This window comes from Maniola jurtina, chromosome 10 (genome assembly GCF_905333055.1).
Source record: "Maniola jurtina chromosome 10, ilManJurt1.1, whole genome shotgun sequence".
NCBI lineage: Eukaryota > Metazoa > Arthropoda > Insecta > Lepidoptera > Nymphalidae > Maniola > Maniola jurtina.
In genome coordinates, this window is record NC_060038.1 from 8,996,253 (window position 1) to 9,015,449 (window position 19,197).

Genomic DNA, 19,197 nt, shown 5'->3' on the forward strand with positions numbered 1-19,197 from the left:
TTACGTAACCTTCCTCTAAAATACCTAATTCGGTTCGTAAATTGTAGGTAATACTTCAAACAATAATTGTATGTATTATATGTAATAATTTTATGTATATATATTGTATGTATAAGAGGAATTTTATTTTTACAAAATAATAAAAACATCTAATGTTTATATTCTTTTGATAAACAGACTTTCTAAGCTGCCAATAACTGGAATAGAATTTTTCGAGAGACGACTGAACCTCCCAGAGGTCGCGACGAGGACTTCTATAATATAGAAGTTACTTTCACAGAATATTTCTTATTCTGATATTTATTGTTAAAAATAATTGCAAAAAATACATTATATAAAAAATTAGAGTTTGTCCTACTCTACGACTGTTTCTTTGTTACTTTTGCGTTCGCGCATCGATCTTTCAAACTGTGTATAGTTGTTGTTGACACTTGTATGAAGATTTCTGACTATGATTTACAATTAGATATATGCTGTCACTAGAAAGAATGCTACGGGTAGGCCATAGCAGTGTTTACACTAAAAAACAAGGTAAGATTAAATAATGCTATTTTTTTGCGAACTTTAAAACATCTGGCGGAAATGTATCCAACGAGAAGTGTCTGGCAGTATTCACCTTCGAGGAAGGTACTTCCTGGTATGTTGTTTGTTACATATGTACATACATGTTATACTTCCTGGTTTGTTGTTGTTGAACATCAGAGATATAATTTAGTATGTGTTTTTAGGTCTGTTATACTGTGAAGAGCAAATATTTACGTCACAAATTATACGTAACTTCCATTGATTTGTCCGTGACAATAAGAGTTGGATATGATGTATTTGCATCAAACAGTGGTAATTGTAACGTGAAACTGAAGCGCCAATAGCATTAATGAAGGTTGATTAGTCTCAGCGGGACACAAATTAGTTTGATGCTACGTATGAATACTGTAATTTGGTAGAATCATGGCAGAATAGTGTTTACTAGGCGTCCTAGGTATCTTATTATATAATTTCTGGGGATTTTGTTACATACCTAGCAAATTTATCAACCCCTAGTAGAGCGACTTACGTGAGTAAAACTTACAGGTGCAATTGCGGCTTTAGGCAGTTACGTAAGATTTATTATACTATAGAGTAGATAGGTATAATACGAGTACATTATATACTCGAAATTAACAAACGAGTAGCTCGACAGTTCAGCGAACCGTAGACTGTTGCACAGCGACAGTTTTTGTTCCCTAAATCGTTTGTTTCATCACAGAAACATGGATGAAACTTTGCTTCATAGTTTTTCTCTTTTATGTGTAGGTATGTAGTAGCAGCATGCAACTATTGCTAATATACTTGTTTTGCTTTGATACGAGTATGTACGTCATTTTCAATAGAAGGTACAGAACATACTTACATAGGTACATAACAATCCATATCTATTTCAATATTATAAAATATACGAAAGTGTGTCTGTCTGTTTGCTAGCTTATCACAGCCTATCCGCTTGACCGATTTTGACGAAACTTAGTACAGAAATTTTGCAGAGAGCTTGTCTTCCAGGGACGGACATCGGTTACTGGTCCTGGAATCCCAAAGAGTTCCCACGGAAGTTTTAAAAACCTAAATCCACCCGTATGAAATCGCGGGTATCATCAAGTACTGTAGGTATATAGTATATGATTGTCTTCTATGGATCATCATAGAGATAGGTATATTTTAGTGAAATAGATATTCGGGCATTCGTGAATGACGTCCCCTTACCTACCTTAACTTCTTCTTAAAGTGCGTCTTATAACAAGGTCAGTGATAATTGCAACAGAAAAATGGCCGAGTAGGCACGACCGAACCACTGGCGCAGATTTTTCACCAGGATGTTTTCTTTCAACCTCTTTTCAGAGTTCTGTAGAAAAACCAGGAATTTAGTTTCGTCTAGTCCGTCTGCCCATCTGTTTCACGACCAATTTAATTATTAACTGTGGGAGCTGTAAAGTTGAAAATCAGTTACAGAAACCTGTTAAGTACTTACCGCTATACGGAAGCATATTATTTTGAAAAAAAAAGAGTTTTCAGGGTAGGTACCATGAAAAGTTAAGGGTCGAAAAATTTTTGGTTTAACCCCTCGAGTAATATGTCGTTACATATATACATATTTAAAAAAACATTAGGTTTCTTAGACCTACGGCATCACGGTCAGAAGAAGCCATAGGTAGGCATAAAGTATGCAAAATACTTAAAAGGGATGACGGATTCACGCTTTATTTAATACTATAGAGAAGAATAAATATCAACGCCATAATAACCCCCATAACGATTTGTTAGCATCCCATTCGCAACTCGTCCAATTCGCAGTGCGTCCCCTTTCGCATCTTGGCCCATACGCAGCTTGTCCCGTTCGCATCTCGTCCCGTTTGCAACTCATCCCATACACTATTTTTTTTTTTTCACTTAATTTACATCATGTTAAAACAAAAATGTATTTTACTGATTTTGTCAATTAAGTACCTGTACAATCACATATTTGAACAAATTTTATTGTGGTCACTAACGATTCGATTATTTATTTATTACTCTATTTCATTTGACATTTTCTGATATGATAACACACACATTCATCTACATGTCTACCTACATTAGGGTGCCTGTCCCATAAAGCGGAGCGGAACGGAGCTATGTAATAATCAGGTTTGATAAATTACGTGGGTAGGTACACCATAACTCTCTTTCTCTCTGGACTTCATGATAATAATCTTCAGCAGGGTAATTTGCTAGCTCAGAGATCAATGCTAAATGAGAGCCACCATGCTCATTTGACGTTTATTTTTAATTCATTGAATTTTCTACAAAAAATAATTTAGTCTCACTCAGTAAAACAACAATGTAAAACAAACCAATGTTAAATGAGTTTGATGGTTATCATTTAGTTTGATCTTATTAAACTAAACTTATTAAAAATTATACCTTAGGTTGCGTTGAGGAATAAAATAAGCCAATAAAATTTGTGTGTGTGTGACTCGTTACCATCCTAAAATCGCCCAACGCGCCTAAAGAAGTATTTACTTTATAAAAGTATTTAAAATAGTATTAAATTATATCTTAATTATAATGAGTTTGAACTGTAGCAGTGGTACAGTTCTTTGATAGAATTTTCCATACCTCAAAATAGTAATTTAGTAGTTTTAAATACTCGTATTTTTCTTTGTATATTTTTTACATGAATTTGTTTTGCACTTTATGAAACTGGGTGCCTTTGAATTCTGTCGCAGTTTTTATTAATTTCAATAAAGTTAAAAGCTTCAATCGGACCATCATTAGCAGGTATTTAGCCTTTTCCCGATTGCGGTTTTCAGTCAATTTGCCGAGTGCATTTCCATCCGTGTCCAGCACTCGCCGATCCAAATATGCTTTATTAATTATTTATGAAATTAATTCCAATCGTAAAAACAACATGACCGATCTATCAGAGTTGTACCCACAATCTTTATTGAATTAGTGGATCAGTTAGTTCATCATTTCATCCGACGTTTTCACATATTTCGGTTATGAAAATTTGATGTGTAGACGTAGGTACATTACGTTCGCAGTTATAAGGTTTTATTTTCATGAAACTAGACTATTTTTTTAAATTATTTTTAAGTAGATATATTATGTAGTCTTACGGTACAAAGCCCTGATCTATACTTTGAGATAGATAGGAAAACACGAATTTACTAAATCAATAAGCTGCACTGAACAAAATAGCTCCGGTGGGTACAGGTTTATTTTAAGGAATGGAGATTAAAATCATTGGATGGGGTGCATGAATACCTATTTTAATACCTATTTTTACTATTTATATAAACACCAATAGTGTCTGTATCCATCAGAAAGGTCTTTGCGAGGCTTTGTTTTATATCTTGCAGTGCGGTTCCGACATAACCACCATGGTCGGTGGTATCCATGACGCATTTTCCTCACGGAAAAAAGTATGTGCGCCGTGCTGCCTCGACCGAAGAAATGCCTTTATATCTCCGTCGAAGGCGCCCCAAGCTTGCGAGACTGCCGGGTTTAGTTGGAACTCAGCTATTCGCGAATTAGTTCTTCTTGTTTTAGTGCTTCCCTGATTTCCCTGAAGGTTGACTGTCAACCTTATAGGTATTTCGTTTTATTTTTTATCTATCGCGATGCTAAAGAGTATAGTGGCACTCGTGATTGCTGCCCACTCACTAACTTTAAAGCAATAATATTCCGAGTTCATCACATATGAATATCATGATATTACTACGAGTCGGTTTTATTGCAATGCGGACAGACGTGGCCACGGATTAGGTAAGAGTTTGCGAATTTCACACGGAAATATAATAAACGTGCACCTTCCTTCCCTCTACGAGCTCTCTTAATATGCCATCTTTATGACATCCTCCCATATAATTTACGCCGTAAAGCTTTCGTGTGAGTGACCTATTATAAACACATTAAATATTCCCAAACGTTTTATATTATTAATTTATAAATACGAAACCAAAAAAGTATTTCATCACTACATAATATTATTATAGGTACTTAAATTAAAGTCTCCCGCCTGCTGAGTTTGTATTTGTGCGGGCTTTGAAAAACTACTGTACGGATTTTCATACGGCTTTCAAGGGATTTTTTTTTAGTAATCCCATGGGATTTTTTTGGTTTACCGGGACAAACAGTAATCTTTTTCCATCCCCGGGATGCAAGCTATCACTGTACCAGATTTCGTCAAAATTGGTTAAGCGCAATATGGGCTGTGAAAAGCTAGCAGACAGACGGACAGCCATCATACTTTCACATTTAGAATAATAATATGAAAATTAATAACTATGGACTTTAGGAGTAAGCTACATTTATTATCAGACACGGTGGATAAGTAGTGATTTTAAAATGGGCCGCAATTTTTTACTTTGCACTGCGGCGATTTTTACGGTTCTCTTAATTAAGTAACAAGTGTTAATTTAAATGTTGTTCAACTTTTCAGCTGACGTTTTTAAAGCAAGCACACGTAATTGCGTGCGAAAGTTATTTTTTAAAAGAGACCCATAAAAATCGTCACAATGCAACGTAGGTCGTGCTACAAATTAGCTGCCAATTGCATCGAACACACTATTATAAGTTGGGCACTGTTTTTCCTGTTTTTAGAACTCGTACGAAGTTAGATTAGCTCTGTTCTAAGCGAATGCAGTTTCCACGTCCAATGCTCATATTTTTATACCTACCGATTTAAAGTTAGATAACTGTGTTACGTTACGGTACCTACTTTACCTCATCATCATGATCATGGTCAACCTAACGCAAGGCTACTACACTACGCACAGGTATCCTTTCAGAATGAGTAGGGCCAAATTCAGCCACGCTGGCCCAGTGTGGATTGGCAGACTTCACACACCTTTGAGAACAATGGAGAACTCTCAGACATGCAGGTTTCCTTACGATGTTTTTCTTCGCCGTTAAAGCAGGTGACGTTTTGTAAAAACGTACATAGCTCTGACAGGTTAGAGGTCCCCGTTTTCGAACCCACAAAGTGTCAATTTAAATGCCCCGTAATTTTAGAAGGGCGCGAGCGCTTGAACCGACACAAAAAATAACTGTCATTTTGTAGAGCACGACCGCACATCTCGTCCACCTCTTTCATTTATGCATTTCAGTGGTTTTATTTTATTGTATTTATCGTTTATCGGGTATGCTCAAACATGCTAGCAAAGGCGGTAAATCCTCATCAAACGGAGCGCGTGTCCTGCGTGCCACCGACGCCGTTGTCGGGATCTTGCATTGCTCACCTACCAATTGCATAAGTCGACGACAGAATTACTAAACTGGTTGCTCATAATCATTATTACGTACCAATTAAAATAAATAGTTATACTTATGTATTATCTTTACAACACCTTTTAGGGTTCCGTCGTAGTGAGCAAAGGTTAAAAATCACAATAGCTCAACGGTTAAGTAGCGGACTGAATTCCGAAAGGTCGGCGGCTTAAATCCCATCCATTGCACTTTGGTTGTACTCCCTCCTAGCACAACTTTTCGCTTATTTGGAGAGGAAAGGGAAATATTAGTCGGATTAATTAATATGGCTAATATTCTTTTTTTTTAATTAAAAAAGTAGTTTTGTCCAGTCCATCTCTCCGTCTGTCTGTGTGTCACAGGCATTTTAAAAATAAACTATAAGAGCTCTACTGTTAAATTTAGCAGCTATAGAAACCTATTGCAGCTAGGGTAGGCACACAGAGAAAATACAATTTTAAAAGAATGAATTTTTAGGGTTAGGTACTAGCTCCTGAACATGAAAAGCGCGAGTCCAAAAAAATTCATTTAGACCTTCGATCTTTTTAAAAAAGTTGAATTTTTAAATTACTTATTATATTTTTTTTACAAAATTAAGTTTTTGGCAAAACTACAGTTTAAGAAATAATGGCGAAAATGAAGTTTTAAGCAACTAGTATGGCTACACCGGCTACACCTTACCTTATGCGTGTACTGACTTCTGATAGGTTGACCAGCATGTAAGTTCCTACCTACCTAGCAGTCAATTATAGCGCTTGTTGTAACATTGACTCAAGTTATATTGATGAAAATGGTAGAAGTAAAGGTCGTAGCTCATTTACATGACACCGTTGACCGTTCCCACACAACACCCGCACGGCTCCGCCTCAAATCGAAGTGAAAAAGGAAAGAAGAAAGCTCGCTGTCCGCGCGATGACGGCTAGCAGTACGGTGTCTCCCTACTGCGTAAGCTACAATTTGCTCGAGTGGACCGCACACTGGAGACGCGTGGGCCGCTCGCTTGAAGCGCGTGGTAAGGTGACGTCTAAACATCGAGTGACTAAATTGCGGCATCTCGCTTGCTGCTCGTTGTTTGCAAGTGTATGTTGACGCTGTAAAATGATGTACAAAGCACGACTTTAAGCCCATTTAGAATGTACCTAGGCGGTCCCATAATGAATTGGCCTAGCTATGAAATAGTCAACAAAATGAGATGAAACCAATTTTATTTTTCTATATAATCTCCACTAATATAAACACACTTTTGACTTCTGAGAACTAACATCTTTAAACCTTCATAAAAGTGACTTCAATCTTTGTCTTCAAAATGACTAAAATCGGCCGCCTGCAACTCTTCATCGTTTGAAAATTTCCTTCCTCTTAAGACCCGCTTTAAATTTGGGAACAAATAATAGTCTGAGCGGGCCAGGCCTGGACTATACGGTGGATGTTCCAGTTCCGTGAACCCGCATTCACAAACTGCAGCCTTCGGAACACCGGCAGTGTGAACGGGTGCGTTGTCGTGGAGCAACAGGACGCTTTAAGACAACTTGCCTCTGCGCTTCTCCTTAATCGTGTCTCGCAGTTTATATAGTAATGAAGCATAATATTCGCCGTTTACGATTGTATTACGTTTTTTAAATTCTGCCATCAAAATCCCTTGAGAATCCCAATAGATTGTACACAAGACATTTTTGGTGGATTTTGCACCTTTGCCTTTCTAGATGGCTTTTCACCCTTGTAACACCATTCCATTGACTCGCGCTTGCTTTCTGGATCATGATATAAGACCATAGTTTCATCACCAGTAAGTAGCCGCTCGATTACATTCTTTGGGTTTTCGTCCCAAAGGCCTAAAAACTCGGTTGCACAGCGCACTCGCTCCTGTCTTTGGACAGCTGAAAGAAGTTTCGGAACTCATCTTGCACTAACTTTTTTCATACGAAAATGGTCATGGATTGCACGATGGATGGTACTTTTAGAGAGCCTAAGTCTAGCTGCAATTACTCTAATCTTCAAACGGCGGTCACTTAAAACCTCCTCTTCGATTACAGCAATAGTTTCAGGAGAGAACACTTTCACCGGTCGACCGTCATGGCCGAAGCCTTCGACCGTTTCTCTCCCGAAGTGAAACTCTTTCACCCAGTTTCTTACTGTGCTTTACAAGGGGAAAGACTCCTTGTACACATCATCTAATCGTTCTTTTATTTGGGCGGGAGATAAGTCTTCATTAAACAGAAACTTGTGACGCTTCGATATTCGGTTTTCGACATTTCCAAAAAACACGCGAATCTTGATGTTCAAACCACTGCTGAGCTGAGACTACGCTTTTCATGTCGATGCATGTTAGTATATAAAGTAACACGATAAACGTACTGTCCGATATAACATAACATGTATCGATATGTTGGTTAGAACTATATCAGGCCAATTCATTTTGGGACCGCCCACGTATATTCTTTACCGTGCGGGAGCTGTGTCGTGTAAGTGATCTATGATCTTTAGTATTATTTCTTCACGAACCCAAACGAAACGAAGGAATTTATTAAACGAAATTATGTTGATTTCGACAGATAGATACAATAACAGCTGATAGTTTATTGACAAGCATGGGTGAGACGCACAAACATATTAGTACAGATCGGTAAATCCTTGTCAAACGATGGGAAGGCCGCGCGTGCCGATGCCGTTGTTGCCGGGATATCGCGCCTACACCGAATACATAACCCGCTCATGACCGTCACGACGCCCATGGACTTCTGTTGCTAACTGCGTTTTTTTACTAAACAAGACATGTGTAATATCATTATTCCACCTCGCCATTATACGATTGAACCGCAACACATCGCAAAGGTCTATACCACGGTCTACATACACTCTACATAGTCGAAATTCCACGCAGTTGTATGAAGCGATTAATTTCCTCTTCTAATTAGGACTGCTAGCATATAGACTGCCTTTTCGGCTTCCATTTTTCCAGGTAGCTATAATATTGGCACCATCAAAAGAAAAGTGAATAGGCGCCTTCTAGGCAAGCACACTCCACCTTCCTTTCGCTTCTTTGCATCGGCATCAGCTGTTTGGTGTGATTGCAGACACGCGCGAGCCTTTACACTTAAAAAATCATGACCATCCCACTCCATCGCCACGTTGAACTTGGCCTTTTCTCAGAATGAGAAGGGTTTACGCCATAGTTCACCATGTTAGCCAAGTGCGCCTGGTATAAAGATCAAACTAAAATTCGTTAGTAGGCAGGTTTATAAGCGAACATAAAATCAATATAATATTACTAAGTAAAATGGAACAAAAATTAAGTACCTACTTAATTTTACTTAATTAAATACGCAAAACGCGTTTTATTTTATATTTTAACCTTTCGGGCTTCAGTCTGCCCTTTGCAGTGCGCTACCTATAAATTAAAAAGTTGTTATAATATTAAACTTGTTGTTATATAATATTTTCTGTTGTACTTATATATTCTTAAACACTATAAATACGAGTACGTAGTAGGTATGTATTGCAAAATTTTTCACAAATCTATGAAAAGCGGTTAGTAGAAACATAAAATGCGCGTGTTTACGGACCCTGCAGGCCAATATCCGACAGACTGATTGCTTCTTTACTGTTACACGATAAAAATTTTATTAGATGCTCATAAAATGTACTCAGATGACTTGCGAGACCCAGTAGCCAATATAATTCAAACTACGCTGTAACTAACCGTTATAAACTTACGTTTAAAATTATTTTAACTGTCACCACTAACCGCGAACCATATTTGACTGTTAAATTGCTCATTACCACTTGCTATTTCTCCAATATTTTTGATTTACCTAAGTCGTCTAATATAGCGATAACACTTTCGGCATCGAGATAGGTATGATAAAACTTAATTAATTGGAAACACATAATTTACTCTTAAATGTTACTAAAACTTTTATTTCATTATATCATTTTGAATGATCACTAATAAAAAAAAGGAAGAAACGATTCATTTCACACAAGCCAACGCAAAAAAGCGCGCTCGGTTGCGCAAACCGACGAACTGTTCAAATCGTTTAGTAAGCGCCGAATACGTTGTATATAGGTGAGGTACAACGATTTTAATCGAATGGAAACGGAACAAAGTGAAAATGTACACCTCAATTATTCCAATAGCTGCGTGTGCAGAAATAGCCCCGTGTCAACATAACCGATCCTCATAATAATTATACTCCAAAGCAATGCAAGGACCGACAGACCTACTCGTACGAGTATATCTGCTACGCTGTACTATTTAATTATACTCGTATTTACTCGCAACCATAAGTAAATATTACAATGTAAACTGTCATACTACTGAGTGGAAACTAGGCATAAAACAATTATTTAAATTAAATTATAAAAATTCACCAAACTACCCAAAGCTAACTTATAAGTAGGTACCTACCTATTACTAAAATATCGAAAATAAAAATGCACCATAATTTTGAACTTTTGTATTATAATTCCAGAATTAGGTATAATAATAATAATAATTAACAATTCTATAAAATAAACTTAAATCTAAATCAAAACAAAAAAATATTAAATTAAAAACTAAAACAAATTCAATTCAATCTAGAACCTCATCGAAACCACCGCAGTGAGGCATTGTACCCAAGATGCTGGCAGCATTACCTCTTGAGATGACCAGACTAATTCTTTGCCCGAGGTAGCTGCCAGCTCTCGGATCCCCGGTTGACTCGATAACCTTTTTCAAAATTTCCTCAAAAAGAGCTCGGGCCCCCGGGTCTCACGGCCCCAAGGTCTATACGCCAAAAGACACAACATGAAGCTCCCATCGAGGTTGAAAAAATTCATAATTTTGTATATTGTATAGAAGCAAGCGTTACTTTTGCAGAAGTCTATGATTTACAAGGAACCAAAAGCTTAATTTGTTATAGTCCGCTGAAACGGACAAATCGGTATGGTGCAACGCTCGCACTTCCACTGCTAATCTCCCTTGCGTGGTGGTGCTGCGTAATGCTTGCTTGGTGGCTTGCTTTCCCTCCATATTTTGCAGTGGCAGGGCGGTTGGTGCATATCGCACACCTATTGCACGTTGCGCCATACAGATTTATCTGTTTCGGTGGTTTATATGCCTGTAGTTCCTTGTGCATTGCCTAATGTACAAGATACTAGATCAGCCAAGAACATAAGTTCTAACGGATCCTAAAACTAGTGTAAATCTTTACAGGAAAGTTTGATAGGTAAAAAAATTACCTCATCGGTACGAAATCGTACATAGCCGCTTTTAATTTGCTCATAAACATTTTACAAGTGATTGGAGACTGAAAAAAGCAATCTTGGTTATCGGTGCCGTGGTCGCCGACGCCATCGAAGCGGCATCAAGTAAACAACCGAGTTCGTCCTGCATTTCAATCGACTCTATTTGTATTTTATTGGAGACGACCCGACTCGGGGCCAAGCGCGGACCAAAGCTTTATGTTTTATTGAGTTCTTTTTATGAGGCATACCCAATAATAGCGGTCGATATTAAGAGAAACGGAACTGTTTAATTAGCTCTTTCATTAAGTACCAACGCAGGTAATTTAAAAAAATTTTTTTTACATTGTCAACATCATCATCAACCTATCGCTAGCTCATTGTCATTACTGAGCACGAGTCTCCTCTTAAAATGAAAATGGTTTGCCCATAGTCCGTCACGTTGGCCAAGTGCAGATTGGCAGACTTCACACATCTTTCCAAACATTATAGAACATGAACCTAAAGATGAAGTAGTATCTACGTCATTTCAACGAAGAGCAAACTAAGATATTAATAATCCAAAAGCAAAACATCCAGAAATTATAATTGATCAAATAACTTATGTGAATAGATATAACAAAACAAATTCAGAAAATCCGGACTATAATCCGTTCAGTTAATCTATTAGTTTCAAATATTAATTAATATAATATATATCGCGCTTATTGCAATTAGTCACGTGAGTATATTCCTTTATTACTAATTGTTGAATCTCTGAACATCCGAATCATCGGAATTTATGTCTTCACATTGTAACATATACTTTGCATAGACTTTTACCATTATTCTTTCTAAATCTTTTAAATATTCTTCTGTTTCTTCATTTATATTTTTTTTTTCTATTTCTATGATCAATTCTGGTAGAGGACTTTCTCTACCAGGCATAGGCTCTCGAGTAAGTGGAGCTTGTCGGTCTTTATATGGTACGAATAGAACATTACAGCGTCGCGACTTATAGGGCTTAAATCTGCAAACTGGGTCTGTTGTGAATTCAAAAGGGTCGTTTTCGATGTTTTCTATGCGTTCTGGCTTCTTGTTTTGCTTAGTTGGAGTAGAGTGGCGCAGTTTTGCATATTTTTTTCTTGTTTACTGCTAAATTCTGTCGACGTCTCGCAACTTCAGGAGTTTGGGTGTATGCAATTTCTTTGCTTGCACTCATATTTGCAGCACAGCAGCTTCAAGCTTCTTAAAACAAACTATAATACAACACCAAATGAATCTACTCTAAAACAGTTTGTTTGATTGTTGGTGGTATTCGATGTTTATTGACTTTACTAGTAAAACTGTTTTGCGAATACGTATAATAACGTTTATTTTAACAATAATAGCTACATTGATGCAAAATTAACAATCCTTTTTCGAATATATAAAAATCAAAAAGTGACAAACGTCAGACGTGACATTTTTCATTCGCCACAGACTATTTCAGTTTTTGTAAGGCCATAAGCACAATAAGTTTTTAACGTCTGGTACACACGAACACTCCCCCGGCCTTGAAAGGCATCACTTTCAAAGGTTCTCAATCACTTGGTACCGGTTGGACTGGTTGGAGCAGTTGAATTCGGACCACACGTCACTGGTAAGGGGCAGATCTTCGAGAACGCTCGCCGTACCACGTTGCCATTAGCCATGCGTATGGATGCTACCCTAGAGACTCCGTCCTTTCCGGGGAAGATGGCGACGATGCGGCCCATACTCCACTTCAGAGGGGGATTGTTGTCTTCCTTTATGAGCACAAGTGTGTCTTCTTTTAAACTGTCACCGGCCTTGTTCCATTTGGTTCTCACTTGGAGCTCGGAGACATACTCTTTGGACCACCGGCTCCAGAAGTGCTGTCGGGCTTGCTCGACTCGCTGATAGCGCGTGAGTCGATGTGCTGGTACTTGCTCGTAGTCTTCACAGGCAGGCGACGTCAGCGGACGGCCAACCAAGAAGTGTGCGGGTGTGAGAGGGGTGAAATCGTTCGGATCAGTCGACATAGGAGATAGGGGACGGGAGTTAAGGACGGCTTCTACCTGTGCCAACACCGTGCTAAACTCCTCAAATGTAAAATTTGCATTGCCTACAACCCGTCTAATATGGTGCTTGCATGACTTTACCCCTGCTTCCCACAGCCCTCCAAAATGCGGGGAATATGGAGGGATAAACTTAAACTTAATATTATTGTTTATAGCGAATTCTTTAATCTCATCTGCGCAATTAGCTAAAAATTTTGAAAATTCTGTCATTAGACCTGTAAAATTCCTTCCATTATCAGAGAAGATCTCAGCTGGCTTGCCACGCCGCGAGACGAAACGCTTTAGCGCCAGCAGATACGCATCAGTCGATAAATCTCCGACTAACTCGAGATGAATAGCTCGTGTTGCAAAGCAAATAAACAGGCTAACGTACGCCTTTATTAATTTAGCGCCTCTTCCTTTGCGATTCAGTACGAATACTGGCCCAAAATAGTCAACTCCACTAACTGCAAATGGAAAACTTGGAGCTAGACGCTCGGCTGGGAGGTTGCCCATTATTGGCGTTAGAGTTTTACCGCTTAACCGTGTGCAAATTATACACTCGTGCACAACCTTTTTTGCGAGGTTCCTACCACCGATAGGCCACCACGACTCTCGAATGGTAAATAGCAGCAACTGTGGAGCTGCATGCAGTTGCCGTAAATGTTCATATCGGAATAACAAAGAGGTGAAAGGATGCTTTGCTGATAAAAGAATGGGGTGTTTCTTATTATAATTGAATTCGGAAGCATTGTATAAGCGACCGCCCACTCTAATTAAATCATTTTCATCAATGAATACGCTCAACTTCATTAACTGGCTCCGTTTTGCTAATGGTTTATTATTGCGCAAAGTATTATATTCCGGAAATGATTCCTGTTGCGATAACCGAGCAAGAGTATTTACCGCTTCTCTCAGCTCATCCACATCCAGCGCACCGGACAGTTTGTTGCTCGGTGATTGCGCATTGTGTATGAAACGCTTAACATACGCCATAGCGCGCTGAATGCGACTGAACTGGGAGAATCTGGAAAACGTGATAACAGGATCAATGTACTGACCTTCCTGAGGATTAACATTTTGGGTGTGTAAAACTTTAACCTCGGGTAGGTCAGCAACCTTACTAGTCGTAGGAGTCTTAATCGCGCGCGGCTTGAAATTAGGATCACGAAAAAACTGTGGGCCTTCCCACCACAGGTTTGATTTTTCGAGTGATTTGAGATCAACACCCCTCGATACTAAATCTGCTGGGTTATCCTGAGTCGCTACATGATACCACGCATAATTACGCGTCATCTCTTGCACTTCAACTACTCTATTTTGTACGTAAGTTTTAAGTTGATAGGGCGCCATACGTAGCCACCCTAGTACAATGGTCGAATCGGTCCACAGAGTGACGTCATCAAACTCACAACGCAATGATTCTATTATTTTAACGCAAAGTTTAGCACCTGTTACGGCACCACACAATTCCAACCTCGGAACGGTTAAAGGTTTCAAAGGAGCTACTTTTCCTTTTGCGCATAATAACCTTACCGATACGCTGCCGTTTTGTGTTAATGTGCGTATATATGCACACGCCCCGTATGCCTTTTGCGAGGCGTCGGTAAATATGTGCAATTCCGCGCGTATGTGGTGCTTAGTAAACGTATGACGCGGTATTCTTAAACAGCTAAGCACGTCTAAATTACTAAGAAACCTTTTAAATTCGTCAGCTACCTCTTCTGGCAATTGCGTATCCCAGTCAGTTTTAAGTAGCCACAGTCTTTGTAACAGAATTTTGACGGTCATGATAGTAGGGCTTAATAGACCTAAAGGGTCAAAAATCTGTGAAATCGTAGACAAAATCACGCGTTTAGTAATTTTAGTTGAAGGTAATCGAACTTTAGATTGATAGTTAAGTTGATCGGATTGACTTATCCAACTCAATCCCAACGTCTTTGATTGAGGAGGATAAGTCAATCCGATTCCTGGTTCTCCTAAAGACAAATCTTTGAGCGTATGAGACGACGGTAAAGAATCGTTTTTGAAATTAAAGACCCACTTTCGAAGTGGAAAACATCCTGTAGATAAAACGTTCGCTGTCTTTTCACATAACTTTAACAATTCATCTTTATCGTCCGACCCTGTTATCATGTCATCAACATAGAAATCATGTGTAATAATTCGCTTTACATCCACATCATTGCATTCCATAGCCAACTGCCGTAAGCATCGAACGCTAAGAAAAGGTGCCGATGCCGTCCCGTACGTCACCGTGTTCAGCCTATAAATTTCCAATGGAGCCGCAGGATTAGAACGCCATAGGATAAGTTGAAGGTCACGCTGACTGACATCTATTAAGACCTGCCTGTACATTTTTTCTATATCGGCGCAAGCTATGTAGGCGTTTTCACGAAACCGCAGTAAAATTGCAAATAAGTCACCTTGAATAGGTGGGCCAACCATTTGTAAGTCATTTAGGGATTTATCACTGGTGGATTTGGCGCTTGCATCGAAAACGACGCGTAATTTGGTTGTGGTACTATTTTCGTTAAACACACAGAAGTGTGGCATGAAGTAATGTGGAGTTGGAAAATCGTGTATACGATCCATGTGCCCCAGGCTAATATATTCGTCAATAAAAGCCTTGTATAGCTGCGCACAATTCGTTGAACGCGAAAGTCGTTTTTCCAGAGCGACTAAACGCCTGTATGCTTGTGTATACGAGTCACCTAGTAAGGTGGGAGACTCGCTGAATGGTATTTTAACAATAAATCGTCCCTGAGGATCGCGCCTAGTATTTAGGACAAAGTCTTCTTCGCAAGCACGCTCCACCTCAGACTGCACATGAAAGCCAGGGGAAACTTCTTCGAGCTCCCAGAATTTGCGTAACTGGGAGTCGATTGAATGTAATTGTGTGTAGTTACAAAGGATAGTATTAGAAATAACCGGTAAGTTATTTATCGGTCCTGAAATGACCCAACCTAATTTTGTATTTTGTAAGAAAGGGCCACTCGCAAGGGGAATTTTCCCTTCGCTTAACAGGTCCCAAAAGTGATCAGCACCTATTAAGATGTCTATGTCAAAACCGTCCAGGTATGAGGGATCAGCTAGCGTTATGTGATGCGGAATTTTAATTTGGTTGAAATTAATAGGTATAGATGGCGCCGGTGGTGTTATTTGCGGTAACACCAAACATTGTACATGGGTAGAATAATCGTCATTTAATGATCGAATGTTAATTTTGCACGATTGAAAACATTGTGTGACGGAATTTCCTATTCCTTGTATTTTTCGTGTGGACTGTATTAATGGCGTATTAATTAGGTCGCAGATTGCCTTTCGTATAAAGCAACACTGACTCCCGCTATCAAGCATGACGCGGCATATAATAGTTTTTCCCGAATCATCTGTTACTCTGACTAGCGCGGTCGATAACAATACAGGTTGTGTGAGTGACGCCTGCGCGCATTTGACGTCTGAACCACTAATAACCTGTGACGAGTAGGTCTGAACCGATGTGCATTGAGGTGAGTCACTGATGCATTCATTCTGCGCTGGTGCTAGTGGTAGTGCCACTTGACCTTCAGTTGCGCTGCGTTCGCGATGGATAATTGTGTTATGTTTGAGGTTGCACTTCCGGCAGGGCCCGAACCTACAAACGTCCGGTCCGTGCCCGGCACGGAGACAATTCACGCATAATTTATTTTTCTTAATAAAATTAATTTTATTGTCTATGGTGGAGTCCAAAAAGGTCTGGCATGAATATAGGTTGTGAATGTCTTTACAGTAAGGGCATGATCTCTTAAACTGTTTGTCCAAATTAGACGTGGACACATTGCAGCGTACCTTGTTACCCGAATTATCCCTATTGCCTGGACTATTATTTGAATTTTTTGTAAATTTATTAAAATCTTGATTATTTTTACTATGTGACACGTGTAGTGTTTCCAACATGTCAGCCCTTGCCTTTAAAAACTCCAACAAATGAGTCACCTGTACTAGCACTTTGCCATCCTTCTGTTGTTCGCCTAATCCTAACTCACTCCTATGTTTTTCCCACGCTCGCTCCGTTGAGTCGTCTAGTTTTGACACAACCATGTAAATTATAAGTGTGTCCCAATGTTCTGTGGGCTCGCCTAGTAACTTCAGGGATCTTAGGTTCTTTAACACAACATCAATTAGTTTGCGCAACAATACAGGCGACTCCTTCGATATTTGTTGAATAGTGAACAACGCTTTAACATGATTATGTATCAGAAGCCTACTATTATTATATCTATTCATAAGTAACTCCCAGGCAACAAAATAATTATCTGGAGTAAATTCAATTGAATTAATAACTAGTGCGGCAGGGCCCTTAAGTGCAGACTTAAGATAGTGAAATTTTTGAATAATACTTATAGTATTTGACACATGAACGAGAGACACATAAGTATTCTTAAACTCGAGCCACTGTTCGTACGAACCATCAAAGGAAGGTAAGTTGATAGTCGGCAGCTTTACCGCCTGATACGCATCATGATTGTCCCTACACTCATTTCTCACAGTAGATGGCACGGACTCAGTACCTAAGATGCACTCTGCTTGAGCTATGATAGCATAATATTTGTTTTCAAAGCATTCCCTCTCTTCGAGCTGCTCATCATCCTCTGAGTCTGGAAGGAGTCCATCTAACTTCATTTGAACTTGATTGAATTCAGACAACAAGTTAGATGCACCTTGTATTCTTAAATTTAATTCTGCCCGCTTACTGCGGTCTAAAACCTGATTTTCAAAGGAACTTACATATGCAGATAATTTAGTTAATCTGCCCTTTAAAACCCCCCTTTGTTTGATTAACTCTTTTATTAATTGCGCAGATGGGTCTAACAATGGAGATTTAGGCAAAGTAAGATCAGTTTTAGACATTTTGTAGTTTGTAAAAGAGAAGTAAAGTCACAGCAAAGTACTTACATGTAAATGTTGTAGCGCGTAGATAAATAGCGTTAGATTGTTGAACACTGTGTTAACATAGGAATTAGGAATATAGGATAAGGATTTAGATGGGATGTCTTGGCTGGCACGTCTCACCGAGTCGCTTTGCGGTGATGCGAAGTCGCGCCACAAGTCTTGTCCCCGCTGGTTATTTGGTTCGAAGCTGACCAATAATTTGTTTGATTGTTGGTGGTATTCGATGTTTATTGACTTTACTAGTAAAACTGTTTTGCGAATACGTATAATAACGTTTATTTTAACAATAATAGCTACATTGATGCAAAATTAACAATCCTTTTTCGAATATATAAAAATCAAAAAGTGACAAACGTCAGACGTGACATTTGTCATTCGCCACAGACTATTTCAGTTTTTGTAAGGCCATAAGCACAATAAGTTTTTAACGTCTGGTACACACGAACACAGTTAAATGAAAAATTTAAAAGACTATTTGAAAAAATGAAGAAACTCAAAAAATTACGTAGGCAAGATGAACAACATAAATTAGATACCGTGGACCCTCAATACCAACCAACGCTGGAACGTGATATCAAAAAAGCTAACAAACCATTTTGGGAACCTAGTCAAATACATAGTCCCACATGTTCAAAAACCCTTCATTAAAGGAACTCCACGATCGCAACAACCATATGCACAAAATATTAATACGTTTTTAAAACCTTTAAATCTACGAGTACAACTCTAACGCAACTACCTCTAAGGCAAAAAAATTCACGACATGGATGTCAATTTCAAGTAAGTAGGTACGATTTAGAAAATGTTTTTAGGTCAAGTTCCTGTTTTGGCGAACAAGGTTTTCAAGATTCTGTAGTAATTTTTATGATTCCTCCATCATTTTTACAGCGATGTTTTAATGAATAAAAGCAAGCATTTGTTATTTTTTAATAGAGCATTAATTAGGTCGCACTGCAATCGGCACTATGTTTTCAAGTGGCAGTTACCGGCAGCTAGTTAGCAAGTTGGGGATGCCGCTCCCGAACACAAAGAAGCAACCCGCCATACAGAGTCTAACTAGTGAGCACCTAGTAAATACGATCAAACCGAAGTCCAAACTGTATTCAAAGATCTAGTTAGCTGTTAGGATGACTCAACTCTTCACTGTCATGTTTGCAGTTTACCAATGTTTGTTTGAAATCGCTTTCTGTCAATCAATCGATTTAGAAACAGTACGTGAGCTATCTGGCTAATA

At 38.7% G+C, this 19,197-nt stretch overlaps 1 protein-coding gene across 1 annotated transcript; it reads right to left on the reverse strand.

The window, feature by feature from the left end:
- Window positions 1-12,457: 12,457 nt before the first annotated feature.
- LOC123869090 lies at window positions 12,458-17,921 on the reverse strand. The gene has a single exon (XM_045911826.1). It carries the CDS (start codon window positions 17,919-17,921, stop codon window positions 12,555-12,557), a length of 5,367 nt encoding a protein of 1,788 aa, XP_045767782.1. The 3' UTR covers window positions 12,458-12,554.
- Window positions 17,922-19,197: the final 1,276 nt, after the last annotated feature.

Coding starts and splice junctions, on each gene's coding strand:
- LOC123869090 (XM_045911826.1), bottom strand. CDS start 17,921: ATGTCTAAAACTGATCTTACTTTGCCTAAATCTCCATTGTTAGACCCA.